A 14,121-nucleotide genomic window follows, 5' to 3' on the forward strand; every position below is an offset into this window, starting at 1 on the left:
GTGGAACTATTCACAATAGCCAAGAGGTGGAAACAACCTAAATGTCTATTGATGGTTGAATGGATAAAAAAGAATGTGACACACGCACAAAATGGAATATTATTCAGTCTTAGAAAAAATCCTGCAGTATGAGACAACATGGATGAATCTTGAGTACATTATGCTAAGTGAAATAAGCCAATCCCAGAAAAAGAAATAATGTGTGATTCCACTTACATGAGTTAGGAAGTACTTAAAATAGTCAGACTCAAAAGAGCAAAGAATAGAATGGTGGTTGCCAGGGGCTTGGGGGAACGAGAAAGGGAGAGTTGCTAATCAGATGGTATAAAACTACAGTTATGCAAGATGAGTAAGTTCTAGAGATCTGCTGTACAGCATTGTGCTTATAGATAACAATACTGTATTCTTCACTTAAGAGGGTAGACCTCATGTGAAGTGTTCATACCACAATAAAATAAAATTAAAAAATAAAACTCAGTCTATGAATTTGTGGACAAAGAGAAACGCTCAATCCTCGTGGCATAAAGACTCCTTGGATGGATTCTTTCTAGAAGCAGTGACAAGCAAGCTGGAGAAAGGTGCTTTGAAGAGTTGAAAACAATCTGTTGCTACTGTGAACCATTTCTATCCTTGGGGACTGATTATTTAATGTATCATGTATTTAATGAATTGCTAATTCAACCTTCCTAAGGAAATCAAAGAGCTTAAAATTCAGTCTTATTATTGTGTGGCATTGGGCAAGTCATTTAACTTCTCTGTCCATTAGTTTCCTCATCTATTAAATGAGGATATTGATAGTAGCTACTTCATGATAGTGTTGTAAGGATTAAATGAGTTACTCATTAACTTTTTGTTTAACCCCGCTTCGTAGACAGGTGGATAGATATGTAGAGGAGGAATTGTCCGCCAGTGTGGTCATCTATCAAGGTGGTGTTGGAACCTAAAAGAGAGCCTCAAAAGGCATCAGGTCGTCAAAAAAGGGCACCAAACCAAGTCACCAAACTAAAAGGCACTTGTCAATTAGAAAGCAGTGACTTTTGATTCAGCACACGTGCTTCAGCTGAGAATTTTGTTAAAAGTTGGCTTCTCAGGTCACACATCTGGAGATGCTACTGCAGAAGGTCCGGCGTCGGCCCCAAGAATCTGGATTTTACAAGCTCCCCAAGGGATCTGGTTTCTGGGTAGTGGTTTCTGGGTCAACTAGAGAAATCCTGGAGGCAAGTAATATAAGGGGTTACCACGAGCCGAGCTCTTGAGGAAAAATTTTGGGGAGGCTTCTTCTAAGCAGAAATTGATGGAATTAATCCTGGAGTTGAAGACAGAGAGGTTGTGGGCCATGTCTAGGGGCTAGGGGGCAGTTAATGGTTGAGGGAAAAAGGGGAAGAAAGAAATGTAGTCACTCCTGCATTCGGAAGGGTTTAAACCAGCTATTGCATTAAGGTGGCATCAACATGAAAAAAGAGAAAATCTAGAGAAAATATACCTCCATACGTCCCTTGTTTAGGAATATAATTATGGTCCACCAAATGGGTTCTGACACCCCTTCCCTTTCTGAGACAGGCTTCAGCAAACCTAATGCCATCTTGCTCCATGGAGTCAATGCTCTGCGTGATTGGGTCTCATTAGGACTTTATAGATTTTGGGAGAAAGGAACCTGGTATTATAACTGCTTACAGGACTGGGACTCACAGATTTCTTGGCTTCAAGTATCTCTGATTCAGCCTAGTGTTTAAGAGCGTGAGTTTGAGAGTCAGAGAGAGCTGAGTCTGAATCCTGGCTCTGCCACTTCCAGTTCTGGGAAAGTCATTTACTCTCTCTGAGATTTATTTTCATCTTATAGAGAGAAGAGTAATATGAGCTGCCTTGTGGGGTTGTGGTGAGGAGTAGAGGCTGTGCATGTGAAAAAGACTCCGTGCAGGGCCTGGCACACAGTAAGGGCTCAGCACACTGCAGCTATTACTGTTATTAACCCCTACAGCACTGTCTCCCAAAGAGGCCTGCACTGGAGCCACATTTATGGCAAGTAGTTTACATGCTTTAGTTTATTTCAGTCTCACATTGATTTGATGGTAGGCACTACTAATATCCCCATTTCACAGATGGGAAAAGTGAGGCTCAGAAAGGTTCAATAACAGCTTGAGGTCTCACACTGAAGAAGCAGAGGTGGGATTTGAACTCGGGTTCCAGAGACCATGCTATTTCCTGATTCATGGTTGTCTTTTGAGCTGTGCTAAAATTATACTTGTATTGAATTCCCCCTTCCTTCTCCATCAGCACCTTTTCTATTCTGCTGCTGGCCTTTGCTAAACTATGTTAAAAAAAAAAAACACCTTTAACTCCCTCCTGTGGCTGTATAAGATACTGGTTTAGCTTCCTGGTGACAATCCAGACCCTGTATCGCCTTTAAAAGGTTTGACTACTCACATACAGTGTCCAGCAGATGGTTTTACATTCCCTTATACAGAGAAAACAATTAAAAAATCTATAAGCCTTTGAGTGGTCAAACCCCCTCTTTACCATGCAGTTTATATAATTTATTTTGATCATGGAAGGCATGAGGGGTACTTTGCTCTGAGTGGGAGGAGGAGATCCTACTTCTGGGATAAACTGAGAATGGCATTGCTGCATCAGCCTGAGTCCAGCGAGGTTCCTCAACCCTGAGCCCTGTTGGAATCACACTCAGAGCAGACTGAACGTCTCTGGCCTCTCACCAGTTGGTTTCCCAGTTAGCACTGATGGTATGTATCGGTTCCGCCGGGAACCGTCACTGAACCGGACACAAAGGAGGAAGTTATAGAAGGAAATGACGTATGCCTGGTTTTCAATTTAGGGAGTAAAAACTCCCTTCTGTGTGGCACTTTATGGTTTGCAAGACTCTTTCACCATCATTGTCTCATTTAATCCTTCTAGCCACACAGCCAGCAGGGCCCATGTTGTTATGTCCTTTTACTCAAGGACACACACGCAGGCTGGGTTGAGACTCTCTCCCAGGGTTTCTGAGTCCAAGCCTCATGCTCTTTCCATATTTCCGCACTCCAATCTGAGATAGTAAGCAGTTAAATATTGACTAAGGATAATCTGGGCGTTCAGATGAGAGAGAAATTATTGATGGAAAACACTTCACTTTGGGAGTTCTGCATTCCACGTGCTTGTGTAAGTTGTTACTTGTCTGGAGGAAGTGGATTGCTGAGCTGTGAGTTGGACAATGCTTTTGTCTTTGATGTGGTCATCCGCCACCAACTTGATATCTGATACATACCCTAAGACTTCAAAAATGCTTTATTGAGTAGAACTGTGGGCTTGATCACAGGAGATCTTGTTCTCTTCTTCCCCCCACCACCACTCCCAAAACCAAACACTATTAAAAGTTAAAAATCATGACTGGATAACTAAATTCATGGAGAAAGAATTTTAACATGAGATAATAATGATACAATGAAGTCTAGGGCTGTAGCTAAAAGCAAAGCTTACATAAAAATAACATTTTTGTAGACCAAGCAGCATTACCTAAACAATTTCATTAGATCTTCACAACAACCCTGTGAAGTAGGCATGATCCGCGTTTAACAAACAAGGAAATTAAACTTGATGAAGGCTAAATGTTTTGCCCAGGGTCACCATTAGGAAGTGGCAAGTTCAGGACTTCAGGCCTTTGACTCCACATTCTGTGTTTGATTTGGAATTATTTACTAAAACCTCTGGAAACGTCAAATAATTTTTGTAGGGAATTCCTTAAACCCTCTGTGCCCCTACTGTAAGAAGCTATGATAATGGTTGGTACATAAAAGATGCCTTCTCACGCTGGGTCTCCCTTGGGCTTACAAGCAGCAATTAGTCATGATTCCTTTTCTGCAAAGTTTGTGGATATCAAGTCTATTTCTCTCTTATGGTTAGATTGAAGCAGGAATCTAAGTTATTTGTTTTCATGGTCACCCGTCTCAGAAAGATAGAGGGGCAGGGTTATTTCTTGAGAGTTCCAGCTACATGTCCCTTGTCAAAAAATTGGAACCAACTTCCACTCCCTAAAAAATAGAAAGAGAAATAGCAAACATTTGGTGAAAGGATCCATGCTATTTCTTCAGAATGCTCTAGATTTTCTCCCCAGAACTATCCAGATTCTTGATGAAAATATTTGGAGAGCCTAATGGCTCATGAAGTTTTGGAGAACATGGACATCTTCAAAAATATCTTGGGGATGGTAAAGTATGAGTATGGATAAACAGTAATTGAAACAGCAAAGTTCAGCAGGATTCAGACTTGTGACTGTGTGTTCAAGGGAACGAAATGTTCCCTATTCGTGCTTTTCCCCTACAGGCTTCTTTCTGCATCCAAAAAAGGAGTTTAGAAGGGAAGGTTGTAGCTTTTCACCTTCAGGTGGCATGGCCAAAAACAATCCTAGAACTTGTCTGACTGGCTCTAATGAAGAGCATAAGTAAACAAGACTTGAGTAAACAAAAGAGAAACCTGCCTATCACCTGTGGAATCACGTAATGTAGGTCACCTTCCTGGGCGCTTACACATCAGCTTCGTCCCTCAGATAAATGGGATGTGTGCTCCCAGAGAAATGTCATTTTTTATCATGTTGGCAGTAGCAACTTAGGGAAGGAGCAGAATGAAAGATATTCTGTCTATCAACGGGAACCCACTGTAGTGGTAAAGAAACGAAGTACCTGAAGGGACTGGGGAGTTCTTAAAACTTTCTGGCAGGAGGAAGAATTGGCCTCTCTTTCGCGAATCAGGGTCATTTTCATCATCTTGGGATGTTAGACTGTGGCGGGTCTGGTGATGAAGCAAGGCCGCACATGCTCATGAGAAGAAATGACTTTCCCGTCCTTAATCTCCTTGGTGATGGTGCAGATTTTAACCAGGATCCGGGACAGGCCTCCACGGGCTCTGCAGGGCTTGCGTACCCCACGGGGGGCTGAGGATGATGTGTAAACTGGGGCTGTGCATTCTATGGCTCTGGCCTTCCTGGATATGCAAGTTGAAGGCTCACATTTGGTGGCACATGGCTTACAGGGAAGCCTAGAAAAAAAACAGAATTTTACCTGGGATTGAGGGCAGGCAATGATGGCCATGGAGAAAAATGGCAGTGGTTAATTTTCCAGTACTCAAAACAAGTGCTTCCTAATGCTTATTCACTCATTTTATACAGTCTTTAGTGGAAGAAGAAGAATCAGGCTAGATCCATGGGAAAGCAGCATCCTAGGGTTAGAAATATTTAGATTATGTAAGCCGCCATTACAGTCGATGCCACAGCATTGTGGACGACCACACCAGGAGTCAAAGACTGGGGTGGAGCTCAGCTCTGTCATTTGTCAGCTGGTGACCTCTGGTAAGTCAGCTAACTTTCCTGAGCTTTAGTTTTTCATCTGCAGAATGGATATAATGGGAACTAAATTGATAGAATCAACAGTGATAAGGGACAACTGGAAGAGATTATTATCTGAGGAAAGGAAGTTAATCAGATATTTTCCTTGTCAGGGAGTCATTCATAATACTACTGATCCTCATCTGTGGAAGAGTCCTCAGTGCTTCATCAGGAAGCTCCAAAGTGCCTTCTGGGTGTCTCTAAATGAATCATCTTTAGAGAATTGGATTTGGAAGCTGTTAACAGCAAGAACTCCTTTTAGAAAGCCTCATCTCTCTTTGATGATTCCAGGCACTCTGGTATGTTGTAGCTCCTCGAAGCGATAGCACTGGTTAACACTGTGCTAGCAGCCTGTGGACATGCCAGTTAAGACAATGCTGTGAGCAGAGTTCACTGATTTTTGGGGGGGAGGGAGGTCTCCTTAGCAACTATAACTAAGTCTGCATTCGGAGTGTTAGTTTGGAGTGGGTTGCTTCAAAGGGCTCTGTGTTCTAGGTCAGTTCCTTAGGGGTTGGTTAGCTTCTTATCATTTAAAAACATTACAACTTCTACAAAAAAAATGCTGACACATGCATGTGTACATGATGCTATTGGCATCAAGGACAAGCGGGTGGACAAGATTAGGGGTTTCAGCGTGAGCAGAATATTAATACAAAGGGAGCAGGGTTGTCCTGTACAGTCTCATGAAATTCAGACGTCGTCTCAGTGGGGGAAAATCTGTAAGTTGCCAGGAATGTTTGTCTTTGGGGAAACTATTTTTTACCTAGTAATTTTTTAAAACTCTAAGAAGCTAAAAAACCTATAAGGAACTAAACTGGTGCACTGGCTCTTCAAAAGAACTCAGCTCAGCTAGACTAGGTGACAAGTGTAGGTGCCCAAACGCACAGCTGGAGAGAGTGTATGGACCTTTCCATCCAAAGCTCCCCATTACTAGCAAGAAGATCAAAGCACTTGTCCTGTGTTGCCGGTGGTAGTACATATGTGTGAGTGGGCATCTTCTTCATAGAAGTTGTTTTTATTTTACATACTTGCCGTCCAAGCTCTCCAGAAGGCTGCGGTATGCGGTTATCTCACACTCCAGCCGGGACTTGACATCCAGCAGAATCTCGTATTCTTGGTTCTGTCTTTCCAGGGCACATCGGATCTCTGCCAACTGAGCCTCTAGGTTATCGATCAGACACTGGATCTGAGCCAGCAAGGCCGAATAGCGGGTCTCCGTCTCCGCCAGGATGCATTCCTGGGAATCTCTCTACCACGGAGGAGAAAAGGAGGATTTATAATGAGCCCAGGTCACTTGTGATCTGTATCATTTTAAACAGTGGTTTCTTTATGACAGGTAGTAATGAATCTCCAAGCCCTCTTAGTACATCCTAACCGAATAAATCCAAAGACAAAATGATCAACTATGCTAAAGCTTGCTTTCCTTTAGCCTCTTTTTTTTTGGCCTCCCTTTAAGTGTTTACTTCTCTTCCTCTTTCTTAATCACTTGACAATCTCCTACCAGATTTTCCTACTACCTACGTGAGAAAAAACATTCCAACTTATTTTGCACCTAGTATTAAAAACACTTACCATGGCACCTCATTCTATGAGTGTGTGTACCTTAAAAAGGAAGGGAGCAGCATTTAGCCGTAAATAATTCTCTCCCCGGATCAATTCCTTTCTATGTAAAATATAAGAGTTGAAACTTTGATCATTAAAATTCTTTCCTGCTCTATCATTCTGTAAGTCTGCACATAATGGAATTTCAGGTTTTAATAATCTATTGTTTGCATGATGATTCCAATTTTTATAGATGAGAAAACTGAGGTTAAATGAGTTGGTCAAGGTCACGTGACTAGCTGGTGACAAAACCAGCTTTGGGGTAAGGTCTTCCTAATACCCTTAATATCAGAGCATTTAGAAGTTTTCTACTTCAGAGAAGCAGTAGAATGAGGCAGAAGTGGCTCCAGCTTTGGAACCTGCATTCTGGCTCAGACCCTTATTTCTTTTCTGACTTTTGACGAGCTACTTAATGCCTTGAGTTCTCAGTGTCTCCATCGATGAAATAGGCGAGATGAAACTTATATTGGATTTGGCTTGGGAAAATTGCCTTCGCTCTCTGAGCCACGTCTGTAAAATCGGCTTAATAATTATGCCACCTCCCTTATAAGATTATTTTGTAAATTTGATAGTTTGTAAAAATTCTTTGCATATAGTAAAATGCTCTCTTAGTGTTTCTCAAAGTGTACTCCATGGATCCTTATTGCCATGAGATTCTCTTAACAAAAGGAGTCCACAGTCAAATAAGTTTTGGAATGCTGAATACCAGATAGCCCTTTCTTGGCGATTCATGATGTACATCAGCTTATGAAAGGCCTGCAGGAAGGTATCCTGTTTAACCTTTGTTTAATCTAGCATTTCCCAGGCTTATTTGACCATAAAGTCCTTTTTTGGCAATAGACTCTTCAACAAAAACAGAGAAACTGTTGTTCTGAGGGACACAACTTGGGAAATATTGCAACACACAGGTGTCAGGGGCTGTTGCCATCACTTCTGTGCTAGGCTTGGTCAGCTTGTCGGGTACCATTCGATGCTGGGCCTGAAGTTCAACCTCCAGAATGTTCATAGTGCGTCTCAATTCAGTGATCTCCTTCTGGCAGTATTGCTGCTGCTGAGAGCTTGTCACCACCTGCTGGTTCAGCTCCTCCATCTGAAACGCAGTCAAGGACCATGGATATTTTGAGGGAAAGCATGACTTTGATTAAAGGGCTCCTGGAAACACAATGTCAACTTTTTGTTTTTGACTTTTCTACCCTCCCTACCTGTGTGTTGAACCATTGTTCCACATCTCTGCGGTTTGTCTCCATGATAGACTCATACTGACATCTCATTTCTTGTAGAACCCGGTTTAGGTCAACAGAAGGGGCAGTGGTCACTTCAATGTTGAGTCTGTCTCCAAGCTGGCTCTGTAAGGAATTGATTTCCTATGGAAAGAAAAAGAATGTGAAGTCACTTGGTGAATAGATGACACCCTTGTGTTCTTGTTTCAGCCTAACAGCTATAATTTAGCTTAACTGAGTCTGAAATTTAGCCCACAATAGAGGAATACATGATTTATAGGTGCTATTGAGATGCTATAAAACGACTTAAGGCTATTTCAGATATGACTATGTGTTCAAATATATGCAACATTAAAAGGAATTGACTAGCAAGATGAGGGTTTTAAAGAATTTGGATCATTTCCAGGAATGAGTAATGGGTGAAGAAGCATAGAGGTGGAATTTACGAGAGACCATAGTCTCTATGATGCCAATATGGGCTTATGTCAATATTGACTTATACCAGTAGTTGCAGATGTCTGTGTAGGGTTGCTTACAAAAAGACAGGAAACCTACAAGGACAGGAAAATTGGGTTGCTTCCTTCTCCTGGAAAAGCTGGAGAGGACAATGGAGGCTTCAGATATTGTGTTATAGGCAAAGGATTTGAAACACATTGAACCAGTGGTAGTAAGAATTATGAGGGATAAAAAATAGAGTAATGTCTAGTGGGGACACCCTTTGTCAAGTTCAACTCAAAGGAATTGATGGTATGTTTAGAGGCTTAGCTTGTAACGACTCTCTTGGCCTTTCTCTAACCTCTTCATGGTTGTTTTTGAGGCAAAGGAGCTCCTCCTTCAGAGACTGGAGTTGTGCCTCCAGGTCAGCTTTGCCCAGGGTCAGCGCATTTAGGATGTGCTGTACGCCATTGGCATCTGCCTCCACCAGGTTGCGTAGGGACACTTCGGCTTCATACCTTTAAAAATGAGACATGAAAAGAAAGACGTTAGAAGGGAGACGGCGTGAATCAGGCCATCTGCATTTTCCTCTGGGCCTCTCATTTACTGTATTTCCATTGCAGATTTTATTTTCTTTAGAGGAGAAACCATGTGATAAACTCGCCACTTATTTATCATTCCTAAATTAGTTTGCCAGAGTGATGCCACAGTGGCATTCTTGGAGATGAGGGAATTTATCCTCCTCCTGCCCCTAGAGGCAATGCTGTGTAAGTGCAAAGAGCGCTGGATTAAGACACAAAGTTGCTTCCAAGTTTCGGCTCCATCTTGTACAAGTTGTATGCCTTTGGATAAGTAGCTGAACCCATTAAACCACAGCTTTCTCACTTTAAATGGGGTAACAATATATCAGCCCTACCTATTTTACTGAACTATTAATCAGATGGGTTCATATGTTAGAAACTACAGGTACTGTATGTGTGTGAGCAGTTATTCATCTTAATCATTTGTTGAATTTGAAGGTCTTTTGTGGGCTACTGCCAACATGGTATGGGGCAGGACAGGTGGTAGATTTGGGGATAATCTTATTGGGGGTGTTTAGCTTCAGACACAGGGTTAATTCTGCCGTGAACGACAGTGTTGGGTGAGCTTACTTGGCTCTCAAGTCATCGGCAGCCAGTTTGGTGTTGTCAATTTGTGAGACCAGTCTGGAATTCTCAGCCTTGGTACACAAGATCTAGAATTAAGAAATTGTACACACAAATGAGACAAACACCAAGATCTCTTTCTTTAAAAACCAAGGGGCTTGTGTGTGTTTCAACTAACAGCGAAAGGCTAGTTAGGTGTTTCGCAGCTATACTTAGGAAGCTTGGAAAACTTTGGAGAGTCACAGTTTTTGTTATTTTCCTAAAATATCAGCAAAAATTACTTCAATAAAAACTTTCCTATATGTTTTGCTGTTGAAATATAAAATGTATCCTAAATCTGCATAACATACCATGACCCGCTAGAATGGAAACACCATGACTGCAGGGACTTTAGAGCACGATGTTCTCCCAGAGCTGGGAATAATGCCTGGTGCACTGTTGTTGGTGCTCAGTAAATATCTGGAATAAATCCGGCCTGTGTGGCATCAGCATATACCCTGCATAGGAAACTTAGGTTTGGTGTGGGAAGAAACTAGGCAATTTGGAGATGATGGAATGAGCGTAAAAGAGGAAAGTGTCGTGATGTTTGAAAAATGGATAAGAACTAATGTGTTTAGGAACTTCCTAAAACAAAATTCATTTTCTCAGATCCCCGTTTTCTTATTTTTGTTAAAGAAATGACAGCAATGAGTTGTTAACACTTTTTGGTCCTGAGTTATCTGGTTATAACAGCAGAGTGTCTCTCTGGAAAATGAAAAAGTATGAAACTCTGAATATTTCCTCCAGAGGATAATTTCATACAAGAGATTTTCTTATTCTAGAAAATATTTTTCAGCACAAAAGATACTAAATCTATTCAAGTTTAGCAAATGACTGTTGCTTCGAGAGCGTCAATCCACAACTTGATTATACAGGTTCCTAAGAATCTTACCTTCTGCTGGAGTTCCTCAATGGTAGTGTAGTAGGACAGGTAGTCAGGACAGATGACAGGGAGCTCTTTGTTACACTCTTCCTGGATTTTAGCCTCCAGTTCAGCATTCTCTTGTTCCAACATTCACACCTTTTCCAGGTAGTTAGCAAGGCGGTCGTTCAAGATTTGCATGGTCCCTTTCTCCTTACTGTTGATGCCTTCACCACACTGGCCACAATCATCCAGAGAGGGACAGGTGTTGAAGCTTCTTATTAAGCAGACGGGCGTGAGACACAAGCAAGGAGTGGATTGGCAGCCCTGGATGTGGGTGGTCCTCCGAACATGGCCAGTTGGTTGGCAGCTGTTGGCTTTAAGACCACTATGCTGGCAGTTGGTGTTAGAAGAGATAGCCCTAAAATCTGTAATCCTAGAGCACCTCTGGTGTGGTGTTGAAGAAGAAATAGTTGTTTTACAACATTTGGTGTCCATAGTGTGTGCCCAGCTTTGATTTTTCAAAGTCTATGCTCCCCTGGATGGAAAGCTCAAGCAACTGACACTGAGTCTGAACTCCAAGCCTCTTGGCTTTTTCCTCTTTGAAGAGCTTATATAGCCTTTCCTCTAGGTGGTGTCACAGCAGGAAGGATGTTTTCCTTTCTAATGTTTATACTAAATCCCATAGGAACATCTCATTAGTCTGCTTTTTACTTGCCTGGGAAGAGTTACCTGTCTCATAAAAATGTGCATTTAGGCTGTTACTAAGTTATTACCCGTCACAACTACTACCTGTCATTGGATCCAGAGCTTCACATTATGTCTTCAAAAGGAACCGTCGTCACAGTTCTAACAGCATCCATCATTAAGCAGATGTGAGTATACTAAGTTCATTAAGTCCTTGTTGACCTCTCCACCTGGCATTGAGCTTGATCAGGAATGAATCCATACTTCTTTTCCTTTCTTCTCCAGAAAGGGGAAACTATTAATATCTGATAATTATTGGTGAACTTATTAATCAGTATTTTATTTTTTTCTGCCCTGTTGATTTTCCTGTTTTCATTGTTTTTTCGATCTGCCCCATTGTTTTCCCATTTTCATTCGGTGTATGGATTAAAATGTTAGTCCTAAATAAGGCTTTTAAAAAAGGAAATTGCTAGATTCCTATTCTATCTCTCCCGGTCGGGTTTGATCGCTAACAAGAAATTTCCTGGAAAAGAGGCTGGTTACCTTTTGGTTTTTCAAAGCCCACATTTTATAACATTTTTTGTGCTCCGTTTTTGCTTGTGGTATTATATTAGCCCAAAATTTGTCTAGGTGTTGGTTTATGTTTTCTGTTTTATTATGATTTGTTAAAAGGTATCTGTTCTTTCTCAGGAGTACTTATTCAGCCTTTTCTTAAGAAAGCTATTTGTTCCTGATCCTTTATGAGGCTCTAGGAGAGAATAGTTTCCTTGCCTTTTCCAGCTTTTGGAGGATGTCCACATTCCTTGGCTCGTGGCTCCTTCCAACTTCAAAGCTGCCACAGCCAGTGGAGTCTTTCTCATATAGCATCACTGTGACACTGACTCTTCTGCTTCCCTCCTCCACATTTAAGGATCTTTGTGATTCTATTGGGCCCACTTGCGTCATCTAGCATAATCTTCCTATTTTAAAGTCAACTGATTAGCAACATTGCTTGCCCTTTGTCATGTGGCCTAACATAGTCAAAGGTTCTGGAATTGAGGCATGTACATCTTCAGGGGCCCATTATTCTGCGTGTTACACAATGTAAGGGAAAAACACAATTTACAATAGCACCAACAAGTATAAAATATGCAGGAATAAATTTAATGAAAAAGGTACAAGATCTACATGAATAAAATGTTAAAATATACTGAAGGACAAAAAACTAGAATAAATGGAAAGATATATCATGTTCTTGGACTGAAATACTGTATTCATCATTACAAAAATGTTAGTTGTCTCTACGTTAACTTAGATCCCAATAAATTTATTGGGATCCTCCAAAAATTGATTTTTTTCCAAATAGACAAGATAATTCTGAAGTTTTATAAGAAAAATCAAACAAATTTGAATAGCCAGGAAAATTCTAGGAAAGAAAAGCCACAGAGAGACAAGTCTTTCCAGATATTAAAATATGTTTTAAAGCCTCAGTAATTAAAATAGTGTAGTATTAATGCATGAATAGTCAGACAGACCAATAGAACAGAATAAGAAGTCTAGAAACAGACTCTCAAACAGCTTGGAATTTAGTATATGATAAATGTGACATTTAAAATCAATGGGGGAAAAGATGGACTATTATATGCAATTTGGGGACAATTCTATATCACTTGGGGTGAGGGGCAGGGCAGGGCATGTTGGAATCATTCCTTCCAGTAGGACAAATAACAAATTGATCAAACATTCAGGTGTGAAAAATGAATTCATAAATGTGCTAAAGGAAAACATAGGAGAATTCTTTCATAAGTTTGCAGTCAGAAGACCTTTCTAATAATAATTTAAAATTAAGAAACCATAAAAAACGTATAAATTTGACTATATCAAATAATTTGTACATGTGTGAAAAACACAACCTATAAAATCAGAAGACAGACGACACACTAGGGAAGAATATTTGCAATTACGCCACAGATGGTGACCAGAAAGAAAATACAAAAGGCACTTAGAAAATGCCTTAGAAAAAGTGCTCAATATCACTCATAAGAAAGGAAAGGTGCATTTAAACTACAGTGAGATAGCATTTTTTTTTCCACCTATCAGATTAAAACAATCAAAGTTTGATAACAAATGCATTGTATTGTGTACAGACTCTTATTTATTGCTGATGGGTGTAAATTTGTACAAGTTACTATAATGCCACTATAATCAACACTGTGTGATATTGGCATAAGGGTTGGCAAATAGATCAATGAAAAAGAATATAGAGTCTATAAATAGATTCACACATTTGTGGTCAATTAATTTTTGACAAAGTTTCCAAAGTAGGTCAATGAGAAAATGATAGACTTTTTCAATAAACGTTGCTGAATCAATTAGGTAATTATACAGCAAAAATTAATACATCTTGAGCTCTACCTCACACTACTTATAGAAGTTAATTCAGGATGAATTAAACACTTAAATGTGAAGGTTACACATATTGAGTTTTTAGAAGAAAACATGGAAGACTATCTCCATAATCTTGCTCTAAGTAAAGCTTTCTAGCCCATGGAGAATACTTCATATAAAAATAGATTGAACTTCCTCATAATTAAAATCTTTTGCTGATCAAAGTATGCCACTAAGAAAGTGAAAGGCAAGCCACATCCTGGGTGAAAATATTCATGATATACATTTCTGACAAAGGACCTCCACTTTGACCCAGCAATTTCATGATTAGGTATATGCCCAAGAGAGATGAGTGCATGTATACACAGAAAGACTTGTGTAAGAACGCGTATA

The 14,121-nt window shown here is 40.4% G+C and overlaps 1 protein-coding gene across 1 annotated transcript; it reads right to left on the minus strand.

The window, feature by feature from the left end:
* Positions 1-3,262: 3,262 nt before the first annotated feature.
* Positions 3,263-11,275, minus strand: KRT39 (keratin 39). Its single transcript, XM_014833929.3, is given in 7 exon segments — positions 3,263-5,025; positions 6,400-6,620; positions 7,938-8,063; positions 8,176-8,337; positions 8,990-9,146; positions 9,780-9,862; positions 10,705-11,275. Coding segments are annotated over 7 exon segments (1,479 nt in total). The 5' UTR covers positions 11,173-11,275; the 3' UTR covers positions 3,263-4,763.
* Positions 11,276-14,121: the final 2,846 nt, after the last annotated feature.

This window comes from Equus asinus, chromosome 13, assembly GCF_041296235.1.
Source record: "Equus asinus isolate D_3611 breed Donkey chromosome 13, EquAss-T2T_v2, whole genome shotgun sequence".
In the NCBI taxonomy this organism is placed as follows: Eukaryota; Metazoa; Chordata; class Mammalia; order Perissodactyla; family Equidae; genus Equus; species Equus asinus.